At 41.0% G+C, this 25,660-nt stretch overlaps 1 protein-coding gene across 1 annotated transcript in view; it reads left to right on the forward strand.

Moving 5' to 3' along the window:
- The window catches only part of BMPER (BMP binding endothelial regulator), a gene marked incomplete at both ends in the record, with an annotated part of 145,687 nt that overhangs the window by 54,845 nt on the left and 65,182 nt on the right, over positions 1-25,660 (forward strand). The window contains 3 exons of the mRNA XM_084260858.1: positions 20,105-20,204; positions 23,464-23,573; positions 24,215-24,355. Coding sequence (XP_084116984.1) covers positions 20,105-20,204; positions 23,464-23,573; positions 24,215-24,355 — 351 coding nt within the window. The remainder of the gene's footprint in view (positions 1-20,104; positions 20,205-23,463; positions 23,574-24,214; positions 24,356-25,660) is intronic.

Consider the following 25,660-nt stretch of genomic DNA (forward strand, 5'->3'; position numbering starts at 1 on the left):
AGGCTTTGAAACGCACTTGTGGTTTTAAGGAGAGAATGTGACGTACAGATGTTGGGTTAGTATTAAACATCTACAAATGAAAACTGGACACACATGACAAGCTCTGGGAGTTTGCATCCTGTTAGCAGAGAGCTGCCTCACATTGAAGGAAATGTACTAGCAGATATACCAGTTGCAAGGGGAACAGGATAAAAGATTATATCTGAATTTTCTTGAGTTTATCTCTGGGTGGTGGAACATGTTATTTGTAGCTGTTAAAAAATGAGATAAGGGTTTTTGTGTTACTTTTAGTGATAGCTCTAATGAAGAAGAATTTTAGGAAGTAGGGAAAGGTCCATATGACTTCAACTACAGCTATATCCCTGGACTGGTAACACCTTCTCTGGAGAAAATGGGCATGTGGCCAACCAAGCTTAAGTATGAGCTCACCTTCCACTGGGACTGCCTGTCCTGCTTTCTTGAAAAGCATCTGTATGCAGGGCTTATTCACAGTGCTCTTTCCCTGGTTGTGGCTTGTCCTGTTGGAGACAGAAGAAGCAGCTTGATCTGGCTTCACACCTTATCCTTTCTCCCCACATGAAGGCAGGCAATGAGCCAGCAGGAGAGCAGTGAAATACATTTAATGCTGGAACACTTAATCTCTATGCATTTTCCCAGGGAGCGTGGCTTTTTCCCTTTTCTTGCATGGTATTTTCATGATACTGAATGTTGTCCATTAATCTGATATTCTTGAGAACTGTCAAAAGTTGAACACTCATACAAGTTGCAGGATTTATTTACCTTCCCCTAAAACATGGAAAATTCTCAAAACACAGGAAATGTATTAGAAGAACGAATCATTATACAGAGGAATTTGGTAAAAGAATGATTGCTTTTTTCCCTGCTGCTCCTCCTGCAATACAGATTGCCAGGACCAATACCAGAGATGTATTTGGCCAAGCATGGAAAAAGAACAGAGCACAAATGTGTTTTATCTTTCTCTGTTGGTAGAAAGCACATAATTTCTGTGTAATTTGCAATGGTGGAAAGAGAATTGAGAGGTGCCCTGAGCTAGGTACTGAGCTGGAGGGGAGTAGAGCAAGCAGAAGTGCATTTGCTTGGGAAGCTGAACAGGATTTGACAGAAGTAGTACTGAAGCAGAGAGAAGTGGCTTCTTGTGTTCTCAGGCTGGAATTCCCTCTCCAGACACAGTTCTTTGAACACTTCTTTGGTTAGTAAGAGCAAGGCAGCCTCTTGTTGATGTCATGAGAATAGGAGAGCCTAAAGACATCACCAATAGGAATGTGTGAGTTGGAGTAAAATAAGAATTGATTGCACCTTGGAGTGAAATAAACTACTGTGAGGCATAGGCAGTGTTAGTGGTGATTTCATGCTGGGTGAAGCCAGCAGTGCCTGGGAGGCATGAGAACAGGATATTTCCAGACCAGAAAGATTCCTGATAAGCACTGGGTGGTAAACTTTTCCCTCCTGCCTGACACTGCTCTTGCTGTAGCAGCACTGTAACACGGTTTCCATTCTCAGTCAGGATTGGCACAAGAGCTCTGGGGCTCTGAGTTTCCTAAATCTGGAATTCTCCACGTCTTAACAAATGCCCTTCGACTGTGGTAGCATTTTCTTCTGCATGATGCATGGGTCAGCTCACATGGGGTGTACATGACACAGCTGGGCCTAGCAGGCTTGCCAAATCCTCAGTGGTGCTTCAGAGCACAGGCCCCAGGCACTTCATAAACAATGGTTTTGCCTGCATATGGGAGAGCTGCTTGACAACTTGCTTAATTACTAGGTGGAAAAAAAATTAAACATTAAGAACCGAAACATGTGTTATGTTCTTTAGGAAATAAAGTCTGAAGGAATTGCATTGCTGTTATCCAACATATGTAGAACTGGTCATGGTAAAAATTCATAGACAATATTCTCCTCGATGCTGTTTCCTCACAGTTTTACTGTGGCTCATTTACAGTTAAAGTTGCAATAGGAAACTTAGGTATGCTTGTCACTGCAGTATGTCCAAGTTAGCTTTGATATCCAAAGCCATCTAGCCATGGGGATGCAGACCATCGTATGAGCTACTTTCTCTACACTGTTGACAAACTTAACCACGGACAAGGTATTTTCTTAGTGAGGGAGCAGATACTTGTATTGTCTGCCAATGAGCCTGTGGGAGAGAACATTTTCCTTTGTGAAAGGAGACCTGGGCAACAGACAGATGTTCACTTTGCTGACAGCTGTGGTGTTACCATCCCCAGATGTTTGATATTCCCATCTTGCATACGTTCCTGTCTCCTGAGCTCCACCAGTGGAAGGGAGCCAGGAAGCACTTGCTAAATAAGCTTCAGGCAAAGTCAGCTGCATAAGCTCAAGCTGATATAGGTGGCTTGTGATAACCTGACTGCCTTTGCCTGAAGCTCATGCAACCCTTCCCCTTGGCAAACCTCTGAGTATGGGATAGCCTCCAGTTGGCAATGGAAGATCTGGAAGGCAACCATCAGCTGATGGTCGTAGAATCATGATTGCTGCCCTTATTCATGCTTACCCCTTCCCTTGTGTTAGTCAGGAATGAGGTAAATGTTGTTTTAAACCATCTTTATGGTCCTTACATTTTTGAATTGCTGGAGGCCTTGTTCAGTTAATGAACTTGCTTAGGGCTTCTCTGACTTACTCCCTATTTCTTAGGCCTCTCGGTAAGGTTAGAGTTAGGTTCTTGTTTGCTCCTTACTTCCAGCCCTCAAAGCAAACCTGGCTGGGAAATCCTAAGCTGGCCCAGTGCTGACTATATAGGCATTGGAGGGGCTGGTTTTGCTTGCAGTGTTTGACGTTGTGAGTTCTCCACTTGAATGACACATGATCCAAACAGCCTTTTCTTGAGTAGAGTGGGGTAGCTGCCTCCTGGAAAAGACTGGGCAGAAGGTTGCCAGATTCTGTTTCATCGCCATAGCGCTTAGAGGTTCTCCAATAGAAATCCTGTGTTCAGAGAAAGCATTTTTCTAATTAAACCTACAGATTTCAGCCACCTCTGTGAAGCTGTGGAGCATTTTTGCTTATTTCAACTGTGGGGGCCGGGGGGTGAGGGTGGGAGGGGAGGGGGAATGGGTGGGAAGACAATCCAGGTGAGGGTAATTGGATCTGTGACATGAGATAAAAATGACAATTTACAGAAAAATAATATTCCTGTGTAAAACACAAATTTCTGAATATGGGGAGGAGGAGAGAAAAGGATCAAGAGAAAGAGCAAGAGGGGAAAACAAAAGAATCACAGCATTCGGGTCATTGTAAAAGTCCTCTTGTCTTGATAAATCTCAACTTTTAAGTGTACATTGACTGCTAGCACAGCCTGTGTTCCTGCTTGGGTGGTTGCTCTTTGCCAGCAAACGTCACCTGTGTGAGTTTTGTGTTCCATCTGCTTTTCTGTGAGCTGTGCTCTTGGGGCTACGTATGAGTGGCAACATTTCTCCTTCCAGGTTTGCAGTGGTGAGGACCCTTTATGGACATTAGATTTCCAAGAGGGATCAGAGGAATTAAAGGCTTCATTAGAAACTCTCTTTTCAACTAAGAGAAAAGCAGCAAGGGTGAATCGGAGAGGGATTTTGGCCAGGGCTGGAGATCCTTAGCAAGGAAGTGACACGCAAGCTGTTCAGCAACTGATTCCCCAAAGTGTGTTCTGATTCAACTCTTTTAATTTTTAAATTTCAAGTTCAAATACACACTATTTAGAATAGAGTTTACTTGATGTTTTCCATCCTTTCCATTCCACTTGTTTCACTTCCATCTGATGAAATGCTCCATATAAAATAATTATTTTTTAAACAGTCTTGGTGGATTAGAAACAAGAAGTGTAAGTTGGAGATTTCTTTTTGAGCATTGCTGATGGAAGTGCTGCTTTTCCTTTGAAATTTCACAAGCAAGATGATGCTTTAAAAACATACTAACTGTTGATTTTATAGTGCTCTTGGTTCTTCTGATTTTTGGTGGAGAGGGATTTTAGTAATTCTCTTAAATGTATACTCCAGTAAATTTTTTTTCTGTTTTGCTGCATTGAAAAATAGCTGCAAATACTGGATTTCTGCTTCATTATATGGTACATTACTGGCACTCTGAAACCCTGCTTGTAATTAAAAAGTTTCACTCTGGGGAAAAAAAATACTTTTTCCTCTCTCTCTTTTAATGGATTTGCAAATGGGACAAATGCATGGTGCAATCTGCAAAGAATTTACACCAAAATAGAAGAATCCCTGTTTATGAGTGTCTGACATCTGTACTGGTTTTTTTCCTACCTCCATCTCTTTCACTCTTTTGGTTACAAAGAGTGAATAATTACTTTAGAAAAATAATCCATTACAATCACTGCTCTCAAATTCAGCTTTGGTATAAGGAGCTGCTATTTCACTGTGTTCAAACTGACTTTACTAGGGTGACATTACCCTATGTTGTGTGTGAATTTGGCCATAAAACCTTACCTGACTACTCTGGAAAGCTCCTAGACCTTTTTTAAGAAATCCTTGTATTAGGAAATATCCCGTCCATGGTCTCACACAGAGTCCCTTGTATCTACTTAAGAATTCTGGTGCTCTATTTTTGAGCTTTGCAGTAAAGATGGAAAGAAAGAAGGAAAATACCAACCCATAATTCAGACCTTTCTTGACTTAATGAGATTATAACAGAATAGACTGATTTCTGCAAGATTTGCCAGGAAAAAAAAAGGAAAAGAAAAAAAAAGGCAGCGAGGAAAAGAAGAAAAATTAAATGTAGCATCTATCAAGTTAGTTGTGTGTATAAAAAAGTTAAACAGGAGGAGTCCAGAGTTTGCCTTGGATACAGTAGTTGCCTCATACTGTAGAGTGATAACGTGACTGATCATCCTTCCTTGCTTCCTCTTAGAATGAGGGGAAGAAGAAGAAAAAGAGAGAGTAGTAATATATCTTCTGTTGCTAACGCTGATATGTGATCTGAAGGGATTTGAGCCAACTTGGAGAACTCTTTGAAACCAGCAGTAAAATTAATTAAGAAAGTTTGAGAGGGCTACGGATGGAAGGGATAATACAGTGAAGATTTCATCTAGCTTTGAAGAGAAGCCCTTCCTAAGCAAGTGTTTCACATTTTGGAGGAGGATGAAATTGCTATATAATCCCTTTTTCTTTACATTTATTTCAGTTACTCCAGATTGTTTGAAACAGAAGTGAGTTGAGGGAGAGGTCTCACAGACACACAAATTGCAGAGTTGTTATCTAGAGAGTGATGGATTTTCTTCTGTGTCTTCATTTAAAAGACAGTCTTCTTACTTCTGGAATATGCACTTTCTTAAATGTCAGAGGAAAAGTAGGCAGGATTTTGAAGGTCACTCCCAGTAGGAATTCTCTTAATCCTTATTTTATTTCTTCTATTACATTTCTGTCAGAGGAAGAAGCCATGTCATGTCTATGCCAAAAGAAGACCCCTATGCTGCCTCTCCTAGGACACCTCTCTTGCTGTCTTGCACCTGGAGAATGCCTGGCACATTGAATTTGGTGGCCATCCTCATCCACTGAAAAAGTCTGTTTGGCTTTTCTTCCTTGAAAGGCAGAATAGGCTTCTAAGTGATTTAGTTTGTTTTCCCCTTAAATCCTGATCAGCGCTGGGGAAGGCAGTTCACACATGCAGATTACAATCTGTACAACCTTATTGCATAATATTTACTGAGGTCTTGGGGGAAGTAGAAGTCTCAAAGTCGAAAAATAACCTTTTTATCTAATGTTCTCAAAATGCAATCTTTTGCAAACCCTCACCAGGACTAAAAAGCATACAGAACTTGTCAAAGTTATGCTACACTTGCAAAAAAATTCAAATCTATCTTCTTCTGCAATCTGAACATGCATGGGAGAAACCCCTCCCAAAAATTTTACCTAAATAAGTAATGAAATTATTTTGAAAATCAAGTCCCTCTTGAGTCTTTGAACTACAAACAAAATGGAGTCACACTCACCTGGCGTTATTGAAAGAAGACCAGCTTAATCTCAGTCAAAATAACTTGCTTGGTCAATCCTAAAAATGAAGAGTTCAGGAATACCAAGCATAGCTAATAGTAGATGTCTCTGTCACCCACAGAAAAGAGAAAAATAGAAAGCCTTTAGCAATGGCTACTCTGGTATCAATTTAACTTGCACACAGAATTGCAAAGACTTCACGCAGGCTCACTTGGCAGCACTTACCTTCTTCGGTCCTCTGTTTCTATCATCCATTGCTATTTTTAGCCCCATCTGTAAAAATATGTTTTTTCCAAGGAGCAAAGGCAAGATAAATTGTAAAAAGCACATGAGTTTACAAAGAAATCACAAAGCTTTCAGGACGGTCAGCTGCAGTTCTGTTAAGCTGCTTCCCATTCATTCCCTGGCATTGTGTTACCTATTTAGATCATAAAGCTACTCTGGCAAGAACTTGGTCTTTTGGCTTTCTTGTTTATGCTTAAGGCCCACACCGCATTGTTCGTACGTATTGTAAACACTGGGCTTACTCTCCCAGGAGAAGATCTGCATTGCCCCACTCCAAGGAGAACTGGGAAAATTTCGTTGTTTAGCTACAATCACCTATAATAGTTGAGGGCAGCTTCCAGTTCTCAACTCATGGTCTGCCTCTTCTGGGATGTATTACCTAGGTACAGTGCCATGCAAAAAGGTCAGTGTGGCCTGCAAGCAAACCAGGAGTGATGTCTTGTATCTGGCCAGCTCAAAATGTTGAAATAAGGAGATTTTGTCAGCACCTTTCTATGCAGCCATGCTGGAGAGGTCTTACTGTCATTAAAATGTCTAGGGATACAACCTGAGCATAGTCTGAAGTGAAGATATCTGGCTGTGGAGAAGAGCTACTGTTTGGGATAGGATAGGATAGCGCTTACTTTTTCAACATGGGCATCTCTGTACTGTTGAGTAGCGCTCTTGGTGGCAGCGGTGTGCTAGGAAGGTGTAGGTCTCCAGTGATAGATCCTTTATCATGTCTGCCAGTTATGGAGGTGTCTTGGATAGTCACTGGATCTCAAGTGGCACAGGCTAGTGATATGTACCCCAATTTTGCCCAGAGGGACTTCCTAACTTGTGTGGTCTATTCTTACAGCTCTTAATCTGCTCTAACTGGTCACTGATTGGAATAAGGTTTGTCTTGAATTGCTGATGATTAGCAGCCACCTTCTAATTGCTATTTGTTCATATGTCTGTTCACGATTTGGTTGTACATAATCATCCTTGAGTGATGTTTTCTTTTGGCATGCGTTTCTCCAGGAGGCAATGGGAGCCCTGCAGAGCTCCTCTGTGACGTAGAATGGAGATGCAGGAGGTGTTCTTTGCATTAGTGAGTAGGGTATAGGGCTTCATCTGCTGCATCTACTAACAGTGCTATGTACATGATTAAAAGCACAACAATTACTGTACTAAATTCATGAAAACTAATTATAGAATGCTAGCTGTGTGAGTGAGGAGGCTGGAGTCCTTGAATTCAGTAGAAAATATTGCTTGGTAGGGTTTTTTTTTTTCTCTCTTTCCAGTAACCCTGGGAACTACATACAGTACTTTTGTATGGCATCTTGTAACTTCAGCAAATACAGGTTCACAGAAATGGAACAGTCAGGTGGAAAATTCCTGCAGGGGAAGTACAAACCTTCTCATCCCACGAGGAGTGGGCTGTGGAAACCAGCCACACTCTATGTCTAATCAGACCTAACACGTGTAGCACCAGTGACATGCTAATAAAACTGTCAGGCCTCGGGACCAGTAATTTACACCCGTGTTTTTAGATTCTCTGTAAGAAAAAAAGAAATTCTCCTTGCGGATGAAAAATGATGTGTGAATCTGTAAGGCTAGGCTGAAAAGAAGCAGATGCTGACATTTCTAGAGTTAATATTTTTGCCTTAAAAACGCATCTGTCATCAGCCTCCACTTATAAGGGTGGAGGAGCACTTATCTAAATAAACATGGCAGCTGTTTTATATGATGGGCCTATTTTTTAAATAGTAAAAAATATTGTATCATTTTTAAAACTATAATTGCCTTTAGTGTTAACTGAAAATAATAGGTTGGAGTGTATAGCTGTTCTCTGCTTTAGAATAATTTCAAATGACACTTTCTCACATCATCTGAAAACCTCCCTGCAAGGCCAGTGCATATAGAGGGAAGGTTAATAACTGGAAGTGTGTGCAGCTGAGAACACTGCAAATGCTGAAAACTTGCTGAGGAGAGAGTTCTGCATTGTAATCTTGGGAGCATGTTAAAAAAAGATGAAGAGTAGGAGAAAAAAGGCAAGAACTTTTAGAGAAGTAAATTATCAGAGTTCTCTGCCTATTGGGGGCGGGGAGTGAGGGTTACAATATAAATAATTCACATTTTTTCAAATGTCTTTGCTCTGCTAATTAACTTACTTCTTTCCAGTAGTTCAACAAATCCTACGCATTTAAAATGTATGATTCTGTTTCCTATGGGAATCTTTAATAAGTCACTTTACACTGATTTTAAGACCATTTTACATCATTAGGCAGGTACAAAGGAGATTTAACAGGGCCAAGGAGAAACCTACACTTGCAACCAAAACCAAATTTTATTTGCTTATTATTTCTCTTAGGAACTACTAATGGCTTTTGATGACGAAGCAGTAAGCCAAATATAAGAATGCATTGCAATCTACATTTCCAGTTACATTGTCGTGTGACTCTTGTTCTTAATATGATGTAAGAATTTTCTCAAATGAAAAAGGCAGAAAGATCTTCCTGTGTGAGAATTCCCAGAATGTGAAAAAGTCTTTCTTTGAGGTATTTCCCCTCTTCATTACCCCTCTTTCTAGACAACCTAATGCTTTCATATGGATCTTTTAATTTTTGACTGCTTGGTGGTGTTTTATGAAAAGGACAATGGAATGACTTCACCTCGGACTGTGCATCTATGCTTAAGTCCTTTGGTTAGCAAAATTTTATTAGAAAGATAGATACAAGTGTTTCCAGCTCCTCTTTCAGACTTCTTGATTGAAGCTGGCCATGTTTTGTGTCCTGAACATGGCCTGTGTATATAATCTTGCAATGAATTTAGATATGAGCGTGTACAGCTTGTGAATTTCATGTGAGCGTAACTTGGAGATAAATGCCAAGTTGGCTGGCTTGCCGCAACAGTGCTGATCTGGAGCAAGAACAGCAGGAGGCCTTCAGGCAGGGGCCAAAATATAGCCAGCCCTGGTGTGCTATAGGTGCCTAAATGGTTAAACCCATATTTCTGTAGGTTCCACATCATGTCCCGGAGGAACCTACAGTCTTTATAGACCAGGGCATCAGCTTTTTACAGATGCATTGCTGCCTATGAGAAGCCAGTAACTAGCATCAGGATCACACCCATAAATTCACAGCAGTAGCTCAATATGAACTGTATTGGGAAAAAAACTGGAAGAAAAGACAGGGGAGACCTGACACCTGAGTACATGATCATGGTCCATGCAGGGGTGTGAAGAAGGAATGAACTTCCTGGGGTTTCATCCACCCTCTTCCCAATACATGTGTAGATGATGTACAAGTCAGGAAGGAGGGGAAAAACTGTGATTTCCCCTATCAGTCTTGCTATCCATGGCTGGGAAATGTTAGAATTTGCTGTGGATGCTTCTGTAAGTCATTACCCCTGGAGGAAAGAGGAAGCAGTGGAGGAACTGTGACTTGTAAATGATTCCTAATCAAAGTGCTTCCCAAGGCTATTCCTGGAGAGCTGCAGATTCCTCAGCACCCCTTGCTCAGGCTTGTGTTTAAGACTAAAATGTGTTACTTTCCCTTGATCAGAAGCTGGAGTATTCCCCACCCTGGAGTAAATCCAAGCTGTATCTCCGGGGAGTGGCAGCTCAAGACATTAACAAAATACTGATGGCCTACAGTGACTCTAATCCTACACAACTTTGGGTAGACTGTAGCTACCCCTGTGACTGTTTCATTGTAGGAACAGTTTTGTAACCTACTGGTTTCATAAAGGTAGCCCAGTTTTCCTAAAACTTTATTTCCAATAAATCCTCTGAATGAGCTGCAGTTTAGCTCTTTCTCTTGCTGAAGTCTGCATAACACTTTAAAATGTATTTTTAACTCCCCTTGCTAAGTGCTTAGGACAAACAGGATCTCCTGTTAATAAAAACCTTTGATGGATGCATTAAGGAAGCAGTGCGTACGTAATCCTATATTTCCTGAGGTTACCTCAGCAGTATACATGGAGCATAACATTCAAGGAGGATACGTGCACGTATAAAGGTCTTGTAGAAAGCTAGTAGTGGTGTCCTTTCTACTATTACAACAGTATGATTTATTTTACCATGGCTGTTCTACAGATATCAGTGTGCCTTATCATCAAACCTTCAGGCAAGGGCATCCATAAATTGTAGAAACCGCCAGGGAAGGATTAAGCCTCAACCTCTCCAATACCTCATTGCCCTGAATCACTGAAGGACATTTGTTCTCTTTGCTGGTGAATGGAACAGTGATTTGGTGTGGGCTATTCTGGCAGGTTTTGATGTAACAACTTTTCCAAATTCAGGTATGTAGGCACCTTCGCCTAAATTGTGTGCTTTTTTCCTCTTCCAAGAACAACCCCGGTTGGTTTTATTCATGACCTTGTTTATACATTTGCACCTCCAAAACCTGAAGCTTCAAACCATGCGATGTAATGAGGTTCATGTTGTCTACAAGAAAGTATCAGCACTGCTGAAAATAAAGCCTTTTTCTTTTTGTATCTTAATGACAAATGTCGAAATTTGGGCATTTGGGATTTAATATACTCAAGTCTTGCAATTTAGTCCTGCAGATAACTTAAGGCAAATTATTTAAAACTAGTGCTCTAAGGCAAAGCTGTGCGGATACATCTGTAGAGTTTCTTGTCATGACCAAGTATTTTAAAGAATGATGATGAAGTGAGAGTCAGAATTGTCACCTTTCTCAGGACCACAATGGTACTAGTATTCTGTGTGTGCAAGAAACACGCTGGGGACACTGGAGGGATTTAATAACTGTGTATCTCTGCAAACGGACTGTTCAAGAGGAAAAGCTGTTCTCGGAAAGGAAGCCAGTCCTGTGCTGTAGTGTGGGAATTGGAAGTGGGGGTGAAGGGAGTCACAGATAGCTGCCAAAGCGTGGAGTTTCCAGGAGTGCCATTTACTGTAGGACATTGCAAGAAAAGCTTGTAAGGCAATATCACAAAGCATGTGCTGCAGAAAAAGAAAAAGAAAGAGGAAAACCTTTGCACAAGTTTATCTTATGAAAAGCAAGTGCTATTTATATAAACACATTGTGGCAGTGGCTATAATTTTGCAAGCATTGGGTTAGGACTTTGAAATGTTATGCAAATGCACTGGTGGTGTATACACAACTGTACACCCACTGGACTGTGCTTCATGTGTTCTTAATGCCAATGAAAACAAAGCAGCCTCCAACTGATTCAGGGGAAAAGTCATGGCTGCAAGAAGCCAGGACCTGCTTTACAGAGCTACTGCTCTGCTTCTAATAACTGAAGTTAGGAAAGTCCCTTGGATTTAACCCTAACTTTCTTATTATCTGGGATGGGTCGTGAATAAGCTGAAAAAGCTCATTAGTGGTTTTTAATAGTTTTTCTGGCCACTGACAGTTTCCAGCATAACATGTTTTATTGCAATCTTTCATAGAAACAGTTCTTTTTAGAAGAGAAATAAATAATCGTGTGGCTCACGGCAAAGCTTCCATAGTCACTGGAGACCTCTGGTGTAACAGCTAAATTAATCACAAACCCTCTCCTGCAGCGGCAAGCCAGAATCATTTCCTTGCCAACATCTTTGCTTCCCTTTGCTGTCCCCATGAAACTGCTGCTCTTTTACCCCCAAGGTGCTGCAGAGCTCTGGCCCTTTCTGCAGCCTAGGCCTGCCTTCCATCTCCAGTCCTACTGAGGTTGGTTATCTTGGCTCTTTTTTCACCATTGCCCCGTGTGAATTCCAGGACTTTGTTCAAAATGCTGTCATCCAAACTGGACTGAAAATTAATGGGAAGAGTCCTGCCGATCTGTAAGAACTTTGATGCAGTCTTTGCCTACATCCCACCTTAAAATCTACCTCTCCCACCACGTGTATGCTCTTCTAACTTCCAGCACTATAGAAAAGCATTTTGCTGTACTGAGTGCTGTATGGCACTAGATCCATATCGCCCTTTTCCTAGGCCGTATTCAGAGAGATGACCTTGCACTGTTTGAGTGTGCCCTATGCAGCAACTGGCAGGGAAATTAGAGGGGGGAACACAGCCTGTAGAAGGATGTCAGGTTTATAGGAAACACCAAGCTATGCTTGGAGGTTATGTGCAGTGGAATCTGTGGTTGTGGCATTTCTCTTAAGTAGCTCTCTTAAAAAGAGCTAGTTTTAATTTAAGAAGTCTGAGCCTTTTGGTATTACTACCCAGCATGAACTATATAAGATGGCAGCAATCGGTTTAATGAGACCTGCAGCAAGGCAGAGAGTTGGATTAGTGTGTGAAATGGCACCAAGCAATGGGAGTGATGTGGAAGGATTCAGACTAAAGAATAAGCTAGATATGAGGTATTGGCCAACCATCTCCAGGCTGGAAGCAAGAACTATGCTACTATCTAGCACTGAGCATTGTGGGTAAAGTTGAGAAAACAAGGATAACCTTTTAGCTGTTTTCTCACTGGGAAAAATTTCTGTGAAGGAAGAGATGCTTCATTGCTGGGAATAGTGCCTGGGATAATTAAACAGCCCACAAAGGTGTTTGAGGTGCTGTGAGAATACAGACATCTCTGAACTCTAGAGAGATATTGTTGATATTTTAACTATCATCTAGCAGGAGGAATAGGTATTTATATTACAGAATTGAAAGCTCTGGCTTCTGCATGTAACTTTAAAGATATTAAGGAGTATGTAATGAGAGATGGAATAATTTGTGGGACAAATTATTTTGGCTTGCAGGAGATTTGTTGAGAGAGGTAGATCTAGCCCTGCAAAAACCCTGAGTTGTTGAACTGTTCATGAGAAGGATCAATAAAATAATAGCTCCCAAAGCAGAACAATACGTGGATTCCAGCTGAAAGCATTCACCACTGAGGGAAGTTGTAGTCCCCTTTGGACACAGGTATTAGGAGTCCATGTAGGAAATTGGGAAAAAAAAAAAGATAGGAAAAAAATTACTTATAGGAGTGGTGCAATAGGTATGGGTGACAGACCTGCCTTATGTCATCCTGCTAACCTAGCAAGAGATATTGTTCCAGGAGCAGCAGTATCTCTATGGATGTGGAGTTGCTTCTTTATCTGCCCAACTGCATTAACCTAAGCTCTCCTCCAGCCCCTCCATGACATGAGCACCAAGCAAAAGGCAGGAGGTATGGGAGGTGCTGACTGGAAGGCCAGCTGCTGCCTGCTGGGAAAGAGATGGGGTGCTCTGTAATCTGCAGCAGTCTGGTTCTGACAAAACTTAGGAACTTAAAGTCCTTGAGATCTTAATGTCATTTCAATTTTTGCTATTTTATCTTTATATACCTTTTTTCAGAGCAGTCCCTTGATCATTTGTGTCTGGAGCTGATCACAAGCTGCAGGTGTGCAAGGTTTGTGCCTGCATAAACCGTCTTTCCTTAGGAAATCAGCCTGAAAGGGGAAAAGTACACAGCGTGATTAAACTTTTCAAGGCTTCCAAGTGAAGAGGGGCTATTTACAACATCACTTTCAAGAGAGCCAAGAGCTCAGCATGTAAGGCCTGGAGGGGAGAGGGCTGCTGGCTGTTCAGCTGCTAGACTCTGCAGCTAGGCTGTTGGGTCAGTGCGTGGTTTGATTTCAGCTGGATTGTGGAGCCAGATGCAGTATAATCCCAGCGACACTTCTGCACAGCACTGTTAGACTGGAGAAATACGACCAAGTGCTGTTTGCACTGAGTCCCCCAGCTGAGAGCAGAGCTCTGCCTGACCTTCTCCGAGGAGCTCTTCCGCGGTTCCAGCAACTGTGAAATTTTAGGAGCAGTGTCTCTGCCTATGCATATTTAAAGAAAGCTACTGTGCAACCCCAGGTTTCATTTTCCAGAATGTTCCCTTTCACCCAAGGTAGTAAATACCCTGGTCCTCCACCTCCTCACACAGGGGGGGTCAGTGCAAATAATTTTTTGAAACTTGAAAGAAGCAGGATCAACAACAGTCCGATTTCAAAGTGGGGACCCATACCTCCCCCCAACAGTGCACTCTTTTACTATGTAAGAGAGTGCTGTGGTATTTCAGATATGCATTTGCAAACAAACACAGCACCCTGCTTCCCTCGGAAAAAGAGAAGATTTCTTCATCTAAGCAATTCCAGGAAATGTGGCTTTTGAGAAGTCAAATGGATGGCAAGGTTGGATTGGATTGGCTTGGCTTGGCACTTAGACGAGTCACTTTGTACACATGGTATTTGGTTGATGGAAAGCATGACAGTATTTTAAAGGCTTCACCCTGCCCTAAATTACTAACTAATGGGTAATTTAGATAATTCCTCAGCATCTGGAGACAACCACATACAGATTAACTTCCAAAAGAGGGAGGGTTTTTTCGATTCCCATTTTTGGGTCAAGATATTCTGTGTAACACTTTGCAACTGCACTTGCAATTTGGTAGGAGCTCAGGGACATGAATGTACATTAGTTGTATTAATACAGCTTGTTAATGACACAGTGCTCCTAATTACTTGGATCATAAGGGTGCACATGGCAGGAGAGGTGGTACAGTCAAACTTTTATGCTAGAAACTGATGGAGTTCTTTAGGGTTCTGTCAGCTATGTCAAGGAATGTCATTGCATCAGATTGAGAGAAAACAGAGGGAAATGATAGTTTAGGAATTGTGCCTTTACTTTGCTCCTGAGTTTGCTCTAGAAATTTATTAATAAGAATCTTTCAATTTACTATTTCTTACAAGTACATATTTTTACTAATATTTAATACAGTTAAGACAATATTTTATATCCACGGTCATCTGCACGATCTGGTACTGCACATGCAGTTCTTAGGATGCCAATTTAGGCTGTCACTACGACAACTTTCTAAAGCCTTACTATAGCAGTGGTATCTCAGGAAAAATAGAGTTTCAGATCGAAATCCAGAGTTTAAAGATCTAGCATGCACGAAGCATTATAAATACTTGTTTTGAATTGAAGCTCAAGATCTTCCTGTTTGGAATTTTATCCAATATTTTCTAGAGAGGCATTTTAAAAATCCTAGTCTAGACAATAGATCTGACTGCAGCGATGTGGGAAGCTCTGGTTTGTCTGTCTGCTGAACTGATTGATGTGCTGTTTGCTTTTAGGCTGACAACTGTTTTGCTACATTGTGCATTTCCTAAAAACCTTCTCTGCCCCGTGACCCTTCCAGGAAATTCTCACTGTGGACAACATGTCTCTTTCAGGGACCCTGAAATACTGTGTAAGGGAGAAGCTGCTCCCAGAGGCTGCCTGTCACATACTGCACCAACATTCTTATAAGAACAGGAGCGTCTTTCATGTGATTTGGGAGAGAACACCTATTTTATTTCAAAATTAAAATAACATTCTAATAATGGTGTCCTCTCACCATGCCTGAGGTTTTTCTACATGATACATCAGGGTCTGTACATCTGATTGTAAACTCAAGGTATGAGTTTATAAGCATGTGATTCCAGAGCAGTCTTGGAGATGTTTACATACTATATGCTGCTGACTTGTTTTATGTATTTATTATGCATTTGGGAGGCAGTGGAAGTCTTTACTATCACGCACAGTAGTTAGTACATCAGGCAGAACTCTTCATGACCAGCAAGTGTGCAAACCAATATACTATCCAGCTTTTATACGCATCGGTGAACGTGGTGTAGTGAAATAGGAGTCCTGGTATGCCTCAATACTTCAGTCCCCCCCTCCCCTCACCCCAAATGGTAATACTTATCATTATCTGAATCACAAAGTACACGTTTTTCTCTTTATGAGCAGATTTCTATTCACTGCCTTTATGCTACTGCTGTCACAAAAATGCTAACGTCTCTCAGTGCATTGATGGTGGCTGCCATCACTTGTGCTGTGCTAGAGCCACTGAAGCAGTCCTACAGCTGTGTGTTTATTTGTCTTCTCTTGCCACTGCCACGGAACAGACTTGCTCAGTAGTGGCCCTGTAGAACTTTCAAAGGTATTTTTCATGCTGGTGGCATAAAATCTTTATGCGTAGCTTGAGACAACCTTGAACATCTGTCTTAGTTCTTACAGCAACTCCTGCTGAGGCTACAGTGTGTATCTGACCTTGCTCTGAATATCTGGAATATGTATCCTGCAGTTGAGAGAAATGTAATGTTGATATTTCTCTGTAACTGTTGGTGGGTTTGGGGTTTTTTTACTTTAATAATAGCCTCACTGGTAGCAAATGAAACCTTTCACACTTCTAGAATGCAGGTTAAAAATAAATCCACTGTGAGCTGAATCCTAATGCCAGCACTTAGACAAAATATTCTGCAAAATCAATGGAAATTTTACTTCTGTTGGAGGATTAGCAGAGTCTTTCAAGCACAAGGTGAATATAGGGCAAAACTAGGGAGGAATCTTTTCTAGGTGATTTAGAGCTTCACTAAAGCACAGAGATAAAGCCTGAAAGTGAAATGGAAAATTAAATGCGCACAAGAAACATGTTTTTTGATAATACTAAAGTTAATCTTTAACATTAAACAACATTTAACATATATAAAATACTATTTTTAGACACGCTTGTTGTCAGTAGCAAGCAAATTGGCAGTATGGAAACCTCTGCACTCCTGAGATTTTATGAGTGCTTTCAAAATCTGCTTATCAAAAGCTCTGCTGTCAGTGGTCAGTGTTTTCACTCTCATGGTAGATGAAGCCCAAGGCTTTTGAAGATTAATTCCAGCAGGCTTCCAACCTTGTGGGAGTTTTTGGACAGACAGCTTTTTTCTCTGTAGACTTTTTTCTCTCCATCTGGCCTAGCACACAAGCTACGTACATGCTGTGGACCAGGCATGTGGGTAGCCTGCCCAGACCCTGTGCTCTATCCTTCATCCAGTGTCTCCAGCAAAGCCAGCCACAGCCTGGATGGGTGCATCTCTCAACTCTGCCGAGTTGCTTGTGTCCTTATTGAACAGTGAAGTAGCATAGTGAGGGTAGGAGCTTAGCAGAAGTGCATGGACAGGTAGCTAGACTGGCTCCATGCTTTAATTTTAGGAAAGACTCAATGTCTTTTTCAAAAATGGATCTCTTGTGGGAGAGTTAGAAGGTGCTGTTTCATCTTCCCCGCTCTTCTGTCTCTTGAGATATTTGCTAAGATGAGACAATACCGCCCGCTAAGCTGTTGCCAGGGAGCCTCTTGCTGTCTTTTACAGATACAAGGGAGCAGCAGGAGTTACAGTGGTTTCTTTTTGTCTCTGAGGTGAAAAGTGAATCTTTTAATTGTAGGCTGCAGATTTCTTACAAGATCTGTTACCTACAGAGGACTCTGGACTGCAGCAGCATCCCTTGATTAAGGCTTTGCATAACTATTCCTCGAGAATTTATTTGCCTAGCTCTTGGATAGCATTTCTTACAGGAAGCAGATGTCACTTGTACTTGACTGGTCTGTGCCGGCTTCCAGTTCAGGTTTGGTTTTACTGGAAGGTAAAAAGGTTTACTGGTTGCTTCGGACCTGGAATATCCTGTCTGACTGAAAGATTTTAACAGGGAAATGTGAGCTAAAAGCTGTAGGTGTAATTGGAGAGGCAAGGTGTTTACTATGCAGTTCCCATCCTGGCTTAGGCCATCAAAAACCAATCTTTTTGCTCTCTGGAGTTATTTTTGCCCCTCTCAATTATTTTTTGTTGAATGTTTATTGTGCTGTTTTTTCTACATGGCTCTATTCCATGCAATGTAAAGCTCTTGGCAGCACTAGCTAATACTGCTTTGAAAGCTAGTCTTCTGAATGCTTCGTGAATTTTGAATTGTGATGACTGAGGCTTTTAAGAAAATAGAAATATTGTGTAAGTTCTGACATTTCCTTATAGTTCCCAGTGAGCTGTCTTTCTAAGCTCTGTAGTACAAGTAGAATTGTTTTTACTTGAAATGGTACAGGTTGATTTGTTTCAGACTGTTTTTGAACTTGTGCTTGAGTATGTTATTTAAGACTGGAAGAGCCTATCTGGGACAGCAGCAAGTTAGAAAATATTTTGGTATTAAAAGGCAGCATTACAGCTGGAAGAAGGAGTAGCAGCAGGGTAGAAAGAGAGAGATCCAACTGGATTTAGTTTTGTGGAGAGGAGTGGCCTACAAAAGGTAAAAAAGGTGCTGTAAAAAAAACAGCTGAGATGAAGAAATATTTCATATTATCCATGGCATTTTGTGTTTTCAAAATCTCTATGCAACAGGCCGCAAAGGCAGTATCTCGATAACATGCTAAGCCTGAGCTTTGATTCAGTCTGTCAGAGAAGCAAGGCTCCAGAGCCAATCTGTGGGGGCATAGGATAGGTGAGCATTAAATACAGGACCTGTGCTCACCATGAGTTGAAGCAATGCTTTATCTTTCATGGATCCTGTCACCCGACTGGCTGAGGTCTTCATGCCCTACTTTCTCGTTTGCTGAATTGTCACCGAAGTTTGAACTTTGCCTTCTCTTAGCCTCTTTCCCTGGGCTGAATGACGGCACTGCTTCAGAGAGCCCTTATTTCGTATTTTCTCTTTCATTCTGCACCTGTGGCTCTTCTCACAGAGCTATTCCCTGAGCGTCATAAGGAACATCAGTGAAGAATTCATTTCATTTTGTCAAGTTTCTGGTCTGACCCTTAATTTAGAGCAGTCATTTCAGTCTACAATAAACTCTGTGTTTCTGCATGCCACGGTGAAAGAATTACGAGCAGTCCTTAGCCATGTGCATTCAGGATGCTTTGGTAGACCCATGGGACAGGTAGACTTCAGTGCCTGAAAACTTATTATAGAATGGGGGTACAGTCAGTATGTTATTTTCCATGTAATACAGTATATGTGGGTCTGCCTGTATGTGAAAGCTTTTACATGATTCACTGAGGCCATTAGGAGTGGAATGGCATACCATCATTTCAGGCACAGAGCTTTTCAAAATGAACAGCTTTTCCCATCTTTCCCCAGGGAGCCCTGAGAGACATCCAGCATGTAGGTGGGAGGAGACTGTTCATAATTCTTCCATCACACCATCCAGGAACACAAAGCTTATTGTTGGGATGAGCCTGCAGCTCCAAATGATTGATAAGGCAGGGCAGTCAGATGGAACGGGCTGACTTCTCTTACTAAGACAAAGGTGTACTGATTTTTAAAGTTTAACAACCTGTACCTCTCATGAGCGTATGGAGCACATGTTGGTAAAGGGCCCGGAACAAAACACAGTATTTTATAAGCACGGTGAAGTATTCAGGCAAAAGAGCAGAATGAGAACAAAGATCTCTTTTGACTGACTTAATCTTAGACATATATTATGTGCTTTCATCTTTGCTGTGCTTTTTTGCATCTCTGTTTCTGATATTCATTGATACACCAGGATATATCCAGTCTAGGTTGCATTTTTTTTCTTTTCTTCTTGCCACATTCATTTGCAAAATTTCATATACCCTCTAGCTTTTCAGTCCTCTGAAGAAAGCAGACTTTCTGAGTTCACACAGTTGGACTCAAAGGCTAACAAGAATGTGCTTGCTTAAGTGATTTTGACTGACTTGGTTTCTGAGGTCATGGACATAGTGGAAGAACACCTGCTCTCATCTTGCTTCAGCACTTAATCCCTGTCCCAGGCAAGCCTAGAAGGGCACGGTACAGGAGGTGAAGGATAATGTAAAAAATTGCTCAATAACTTTTTTGAACATCCGGAAAGGTTCATGGATAATGATTTTATCCTCCCTGGTTTTCACATGCCCATCCAGAAATAAGATACAAAGACACTGTTTCTTCAACTATTACATTCATTGCTTGAGAGAATAACCCAAGGTCTCAGCAAGCAATATAGAAAGTGTCGAAGGACAGTTGTACATGCTCCTTGTATGTCTGGTGTAAGCAGAAATTTCTGTTGGCAAATAGGGCTTTGGCTAAAGCTTTTCAAGACTTGTTACTCGTCTGTGTAGGTGTACACATGTCTACTTGATATTTTCCTTTATTTTTTTGCTAACTGAGCCTATTTTTCTTTAGGGTGGCAGGACACAGTGCATCCAAGAAGTCTGCCCCATTCTCTCATGTCCCCAGCACCTCAGTCACATTCCTGCTGGACAGTGTTGCCCCAAATGCTTAGGTGAGTCTTTATTTCTCTGGGAATTTTGTAATTAACATGATATTTTCCTGCCTAACATAATTTATACTTGTATTTCACAATACTGGTAAATTCTAGGAGGTGGAAGAGACATGTTACTCAGTGGAGTTATAATCTACAGGTTTAAGCAGGTACTTGGGGTCAGTTTGTAGGGTTGTGATGAGTGGTATTAAACAAGCAGCTGCAGGAAAGCATTTGAGCATAGACCCATTGGCTTGCTTAGAGAGACAAATATAAAGATGTTTCCCACCTTCATTACATGTGTTTTACAAAGGAGGTGGAGGAGGGAGGAAATGTTTCATTGGAATTTGCCACAAGAAAAAGGCCTCACCCTCTCATATTTTTATTCAAGTGTGCATTTGCATTCTTGGTTTTGAGGTCAGAGGAAACTTCTGGACTGAAATTGCATTCTTAGAAGCTGTTGTCAGAGAGGCCAGGGACTCTGGAGTCTGCCTCATGGTTGCCTTCTTAAGGTGGAATCACAGTTTCAGCCAGGAATATTTTCAATTATGCCTTTCCAACACATTTTAGAGGAGTAAGTCAGAGGCCTCTAAGAAGGGCTAGTTCTATGAAGTCATGCCAAAGAAGACAGTGACTTTTGAGAGTCCTTATGTTGTTCTTACCATATCCACAGACCTCACAGGTTAACGTTCTTCGGCATGTGTTCCTCTATTTCATAAACAAGGAACACTTACAGACTGCCAAGTAAATTCACTTTAATTTGGTCTATGTGCTTAAAATTAAGTTTGGATAATTTTCAGAGCTGATAATTCCAAGTTCTTAATCAGAAACTTTTTGTCACTTTAATTATATCTTTATTACTATCCAAAGTCTGTTTCCAGGTTAAGGGGTACAGAGAGGTCTGGCTTTGGAGGCAGGAAGCCATAGGCAGCTTCTCATAATACTTCACATTTTTGACTGCTTGAAACAAACTTGAATTTGTTTGCTTATTTGTTTATTAATTTGCTAGTTTAGAGGTGCTGCAGATAAATATCTGCCTGGAACATTTAACTGCAGCACCAGAGAGTAATACAGTAGAGGAGTGAAATTGAGAGAACAGTCCTATTTTGACCAAGGACATTTTCCCTTTCCTTCTATAAAGTCTTCTTGTCCTCTCCTCCACATGCTTTTCCCAACTGAACCTTCCTCTCCTTGATCTAGGTGTTCAAAAACCCAACTTTAATGGGGATTTTTCTGCAGATTTTTCCCCCCCTATGAATAACTTCACTAATAATAATTATTTTCATTTTATGTGGTCTTATTCTAAAGCACATCATATACCTTTGAATAGAGAGTATCTATTCTTAGAGAAGTGTTGAAAGTTTTGGAGTGGAGGTAGAGGCAAGGGATGTGTAGCACACGGCATGGCAGTCAGGAAAGAGAAATATTTTCAGGGATGCTGAGGCATGGTTTTTAAAATATCATGTGGAGGACCTCCCTGCAATTGAATTCCTGATACTCAGCGTATATAGCTTAGAAGAATGCCATGGACTCCACTTGGACTTGAATTATTAGTTTAGCTAGTGGTTATGAGCCAGCAAAGCCAGCCATTAAGCCAGTGTCTTCACCACCACATTTTTTTAAGTGGTAACTCCTTTGTCAATGGGTTTTTACCAACTATTTGAACTGGGTTGGCCACCCAGATCTGTGCTGGCAAGAGGGTGGTGTGGGAGAGAACTGGACTTTTGTTCACTTGTTGACACAAGTTTTGCAACTGAAGCCCTGGCCCCACATAGAGCAGTAGAGTTGTTGTTACAGGCAAGACTATGGTTAGGCTTTGCCCATAACTGGTGCATGGATGTGGAGCTGTTCCTTTCAGGGCTACTGAGCATCCTCAACTGGTTTCACATGTCAGCCCTGCAAGAGAAATTGAGCCTTTTCAGAAAGATGCTCATTCAGTAAGAGGAAGGCTGGTTATGCAAGCACAGATTAGTCCAAGGTAGCTAGTTTGCAAGGGAGAGGTGTTTAAATTATGTCTAACTGAACAATAGCAATTATTTCTTAACTTTTGTTCAGTAGTTATTTTAACACTAGGTTTGTAAAACCTCAAGACAGATTTTGCTGTGTGCTTACCCTTTTGTTCACTTGTATCTCAAAGGAAAATGGAACCTTTTTCTTTCAAGCTGTTCTACGTTTATCAAGAAGGATTGAGAAGGGAAGGAATTGCAGTATGCCAAGTTCTGGTGGTTTGAGAGCTAAAGTATTGGCCTAGTACTTGGTGACTTTTTGTATGTACTTACATGGGCACTCCCTACCTCGGAACTGATACCTATTTAACACCAGACCTCAGAAATTACAAGCGGGGAAACTGGTGGCCACTTACTAAAGAACTTACTAGTTGGCTGCCACCAGAAGTAAACAGGGGAAGGTATTCAAAACCAGGAAGAAAAGTGTAGGTGATTTTGTGATGAGCTCGTGTTTATGTATCACAAAGGTTGTTTGTTTAAATAACCTGTTAGGAAAGAAGCTGAGGAGTACTTGAAACTTGCAGAACAGCAAAGTGTGTTGCAACTTGGATCTGAAAATGTTTGCAGCATTGCGGGACTTCAGGAGGGATTTTGTATTGATTCTGCCTTCCCTGTACAGTGTTCTAAACCTTGCCCTGCTCTCATGAAACCCAAATACTTTATGGATAATGGAATCTAAATATGTTGTGTTGCCCTCGTTCTGCTCATAAACCATGGAGATGTGTTTATTTCTTGTTACCTTGTATGAACATGATAAACCAAGCTATCTTAATGACACTGGACACCACCTCTGTTTGGGTTTCTTTTGCATCAGTGTCACTGAGTTGATTTAGTTTGGCTGCTATGAACCCCTGAGGTAGATATGCTAAAACCAGTTAAGTCTGCTTTATTTGATAAGTTATTGCCTTAACTTAAAGACTGTTTAAACTAGTTTAAGTGTACCTACCCTAAGAGTTTGCAGTGCTTACATTTTATTCCTTTAGCTGCACTGTGCACTTTATGATGAGAAGGAGAAGAAAGATTTTTCCAATATAAACATGCCATAAATCATATTTATATTCCCTCCCACGGTAGAATTTGTACAGATGAATGTGTGCTAGAAGAACAGTGAACTGTTAAAAATACATATTTTGTTCACACTAAAATGGAAACACATAGCAAATGACACACTGCACATGAATTTGGTCTGGTGACAATAAGCCCTACTATTTTTGTTGACAATATGGCATCTTTTCAACCACATTCTGTTTTTATTATTGTTTATTTATATTCAGGACAGAGGAAAGTGTTTGACCTCCCCTTTGGAAGCTGCCTCTTTCACAGCAACGTGTATGATAATGGGTCCTCATTTCTTTATGACAACTGCACAATGTGTACATGCAAGGTGAGTCCACAGTGCTTCAGTATTGTGTGCCACTGGTTGTCTGGTTTAGGAGTAACTTACAGGACTGTAGAACTGTAAGCCCTGATACTGTTGTTCTTCGGCATCTTGTGTGGTCCCTGAGAATATGATCTGAAAAGCAGTTGTTGCTGTGCTAGGAAAATTTAAAAAGTTACTGTCTGCCTCAGCTGAGACATGATTCCTGACTCTGTGATGCAAAATGAAGTTACTCTGATTATATGAGCCTCTTTAAGTTTGCATTACAGTGGAAGAGGAGTTTCTAAATTGATAATTATTCCATCTCTGCTGAATGTCTGTGTCTATTTTATTTTATTCTTTTTAATTATTCTAATATGACTGTGACCACTTGCGCTTTTGCACCTAGGCAAAAAAATGAAAGTGCCACCAAATCACTAAGATTTTTCAGGCCAACAGAAGTACAGGGCTGTAGCTTCACAGACCACGAATGATTCCCTTAACCCAATAAATAGTTTTTATTTCCTCTGAGCTGACCTATTGAAAGCATTTGGGCAGTAGTTTGGGTGGATGTAATGACTGAGCAAGCAAAAATATTATGGTGAGACACACAGGAGCACAAACATCTTGGTGATGATTTCATAATTTCCCTTTGTCATTTTACCTAGGATTCAACAGTGATATGTCGGAAGAGGTGCTTACTTCCTGGTGAATGCAATAAACACAAAGACCAGTGCTGCAAGGAATGTGTCTCATATATCTCTCCTGAGGAAGTGAAAGTGTGCAAGTTTGGCAATAAGATCTTCCAGGTAAAGTTTCAGGTGTGGCTCAAGAATACATGCCATTGTAACAGCTGAAACAGCATGAGTTTACTGTACATGAGTGGCTTTTTTATTTAGCAGAATCCTCACCAACCTGGTTGGTGATGGAACTATGAGACAAATCTTTGCAAAATTTGCTGTCTGCTGGTTTTTTTCCAGAGTTTATGTAAATTATGCTGATACACAGCAGTTAAAGATTAGTTCCTCTTTGATGTGACATGGGGTTGGACTCGATCTCTTGAGGTCCCTTCTAATTCTGCTGCATTCCTCTCCATACAGAGATTCAGGCTGCTGTTTCATGACAAGGAATGCAGTTTTTACTAAGAGATAGTAGCGCTGTGCTTTCCCAAACAAACACTGATAATCATGGAGAAGATATTCTGAGTGGTGTGTAGGCTTCATCTCCTGAGCCAGAGTCTTTTCCATAGCTGAGCCAACAGGAGCTTTGCAAAGTTCATCTTGGCTGAAAGTTCCTCATCTTGATTTATGACATTTCACATTTCTGCTAAGGACAGCACCCCTGACATCTTCTATTGAGACAGAGATGTAATAATTGTTACCTACTGCACTCTCACCCAGTGTTTTCAAATCACAAGGGACATTTCTGCTGTTGCTGAGCCCCTGTTTGTTTTTCCAAGTGGTGCAGCTTTTTTCACACTGTGTCAGAAAAAGATTCTGTCACCTCATGGGCCATCTGTGAATTAAGAGACCCTTGAATCAGATCAAATGCTAAATCCTTTGTGGATACTTGGTTTGCTCAGCCAGAATTGCTTCCCATTTATTCCGTCTTTTGTGTACATAGCTGAAGTGTTTATTCTGGAAATTACATGTGAACCTACTGTATGCTGAGACTATACTCCATCTGATTGGCACTTTCACACTGGTGCCATTGTGCTTCAGGAACAAATGCCTGCTTCTTAGGCACCCAACTAAAATATTCTGCTTCTTGTGAAGATTTTATTATATTACTCAGTATTATATGGAGTAAGAAAAAATAATGAGACAGTACGTTCATTTCTGGCCTTGTGTGTGAAAAAGTAAATCCAACATTGCTCAGTTTAGTTAACAGTCTAGTATGGGTAGAACGGGCACAGAGCAAATGTGGTTTTGCACCCCTGTGCAAAACTGGCTCGGAGACAAAAGCATTGGGCTGCTGCATACATTCAGCTATGATATATTCCGGTACCTTGGCAGATGCTTGGAGAGTGGTCATTAGAGGCCCACAAGAACATGTGCTGCATCAGGACACCAGGCAATTGTCTCATGGCCTGTAAAGAGTAGATATAGGGGAGA

This window comes from Gallinula chloropus (assembly GCF_964237585.1).
Source record: "Gallinula chloropus genome assembly, chromosome: 2".
Taxonomy (NCBI): domain Eukaryota; kingdom Metazoa; phylum Chordata; class Aves; order Gruiformes; family Rallidae; genus Gallinula; species Gallinula chloropus.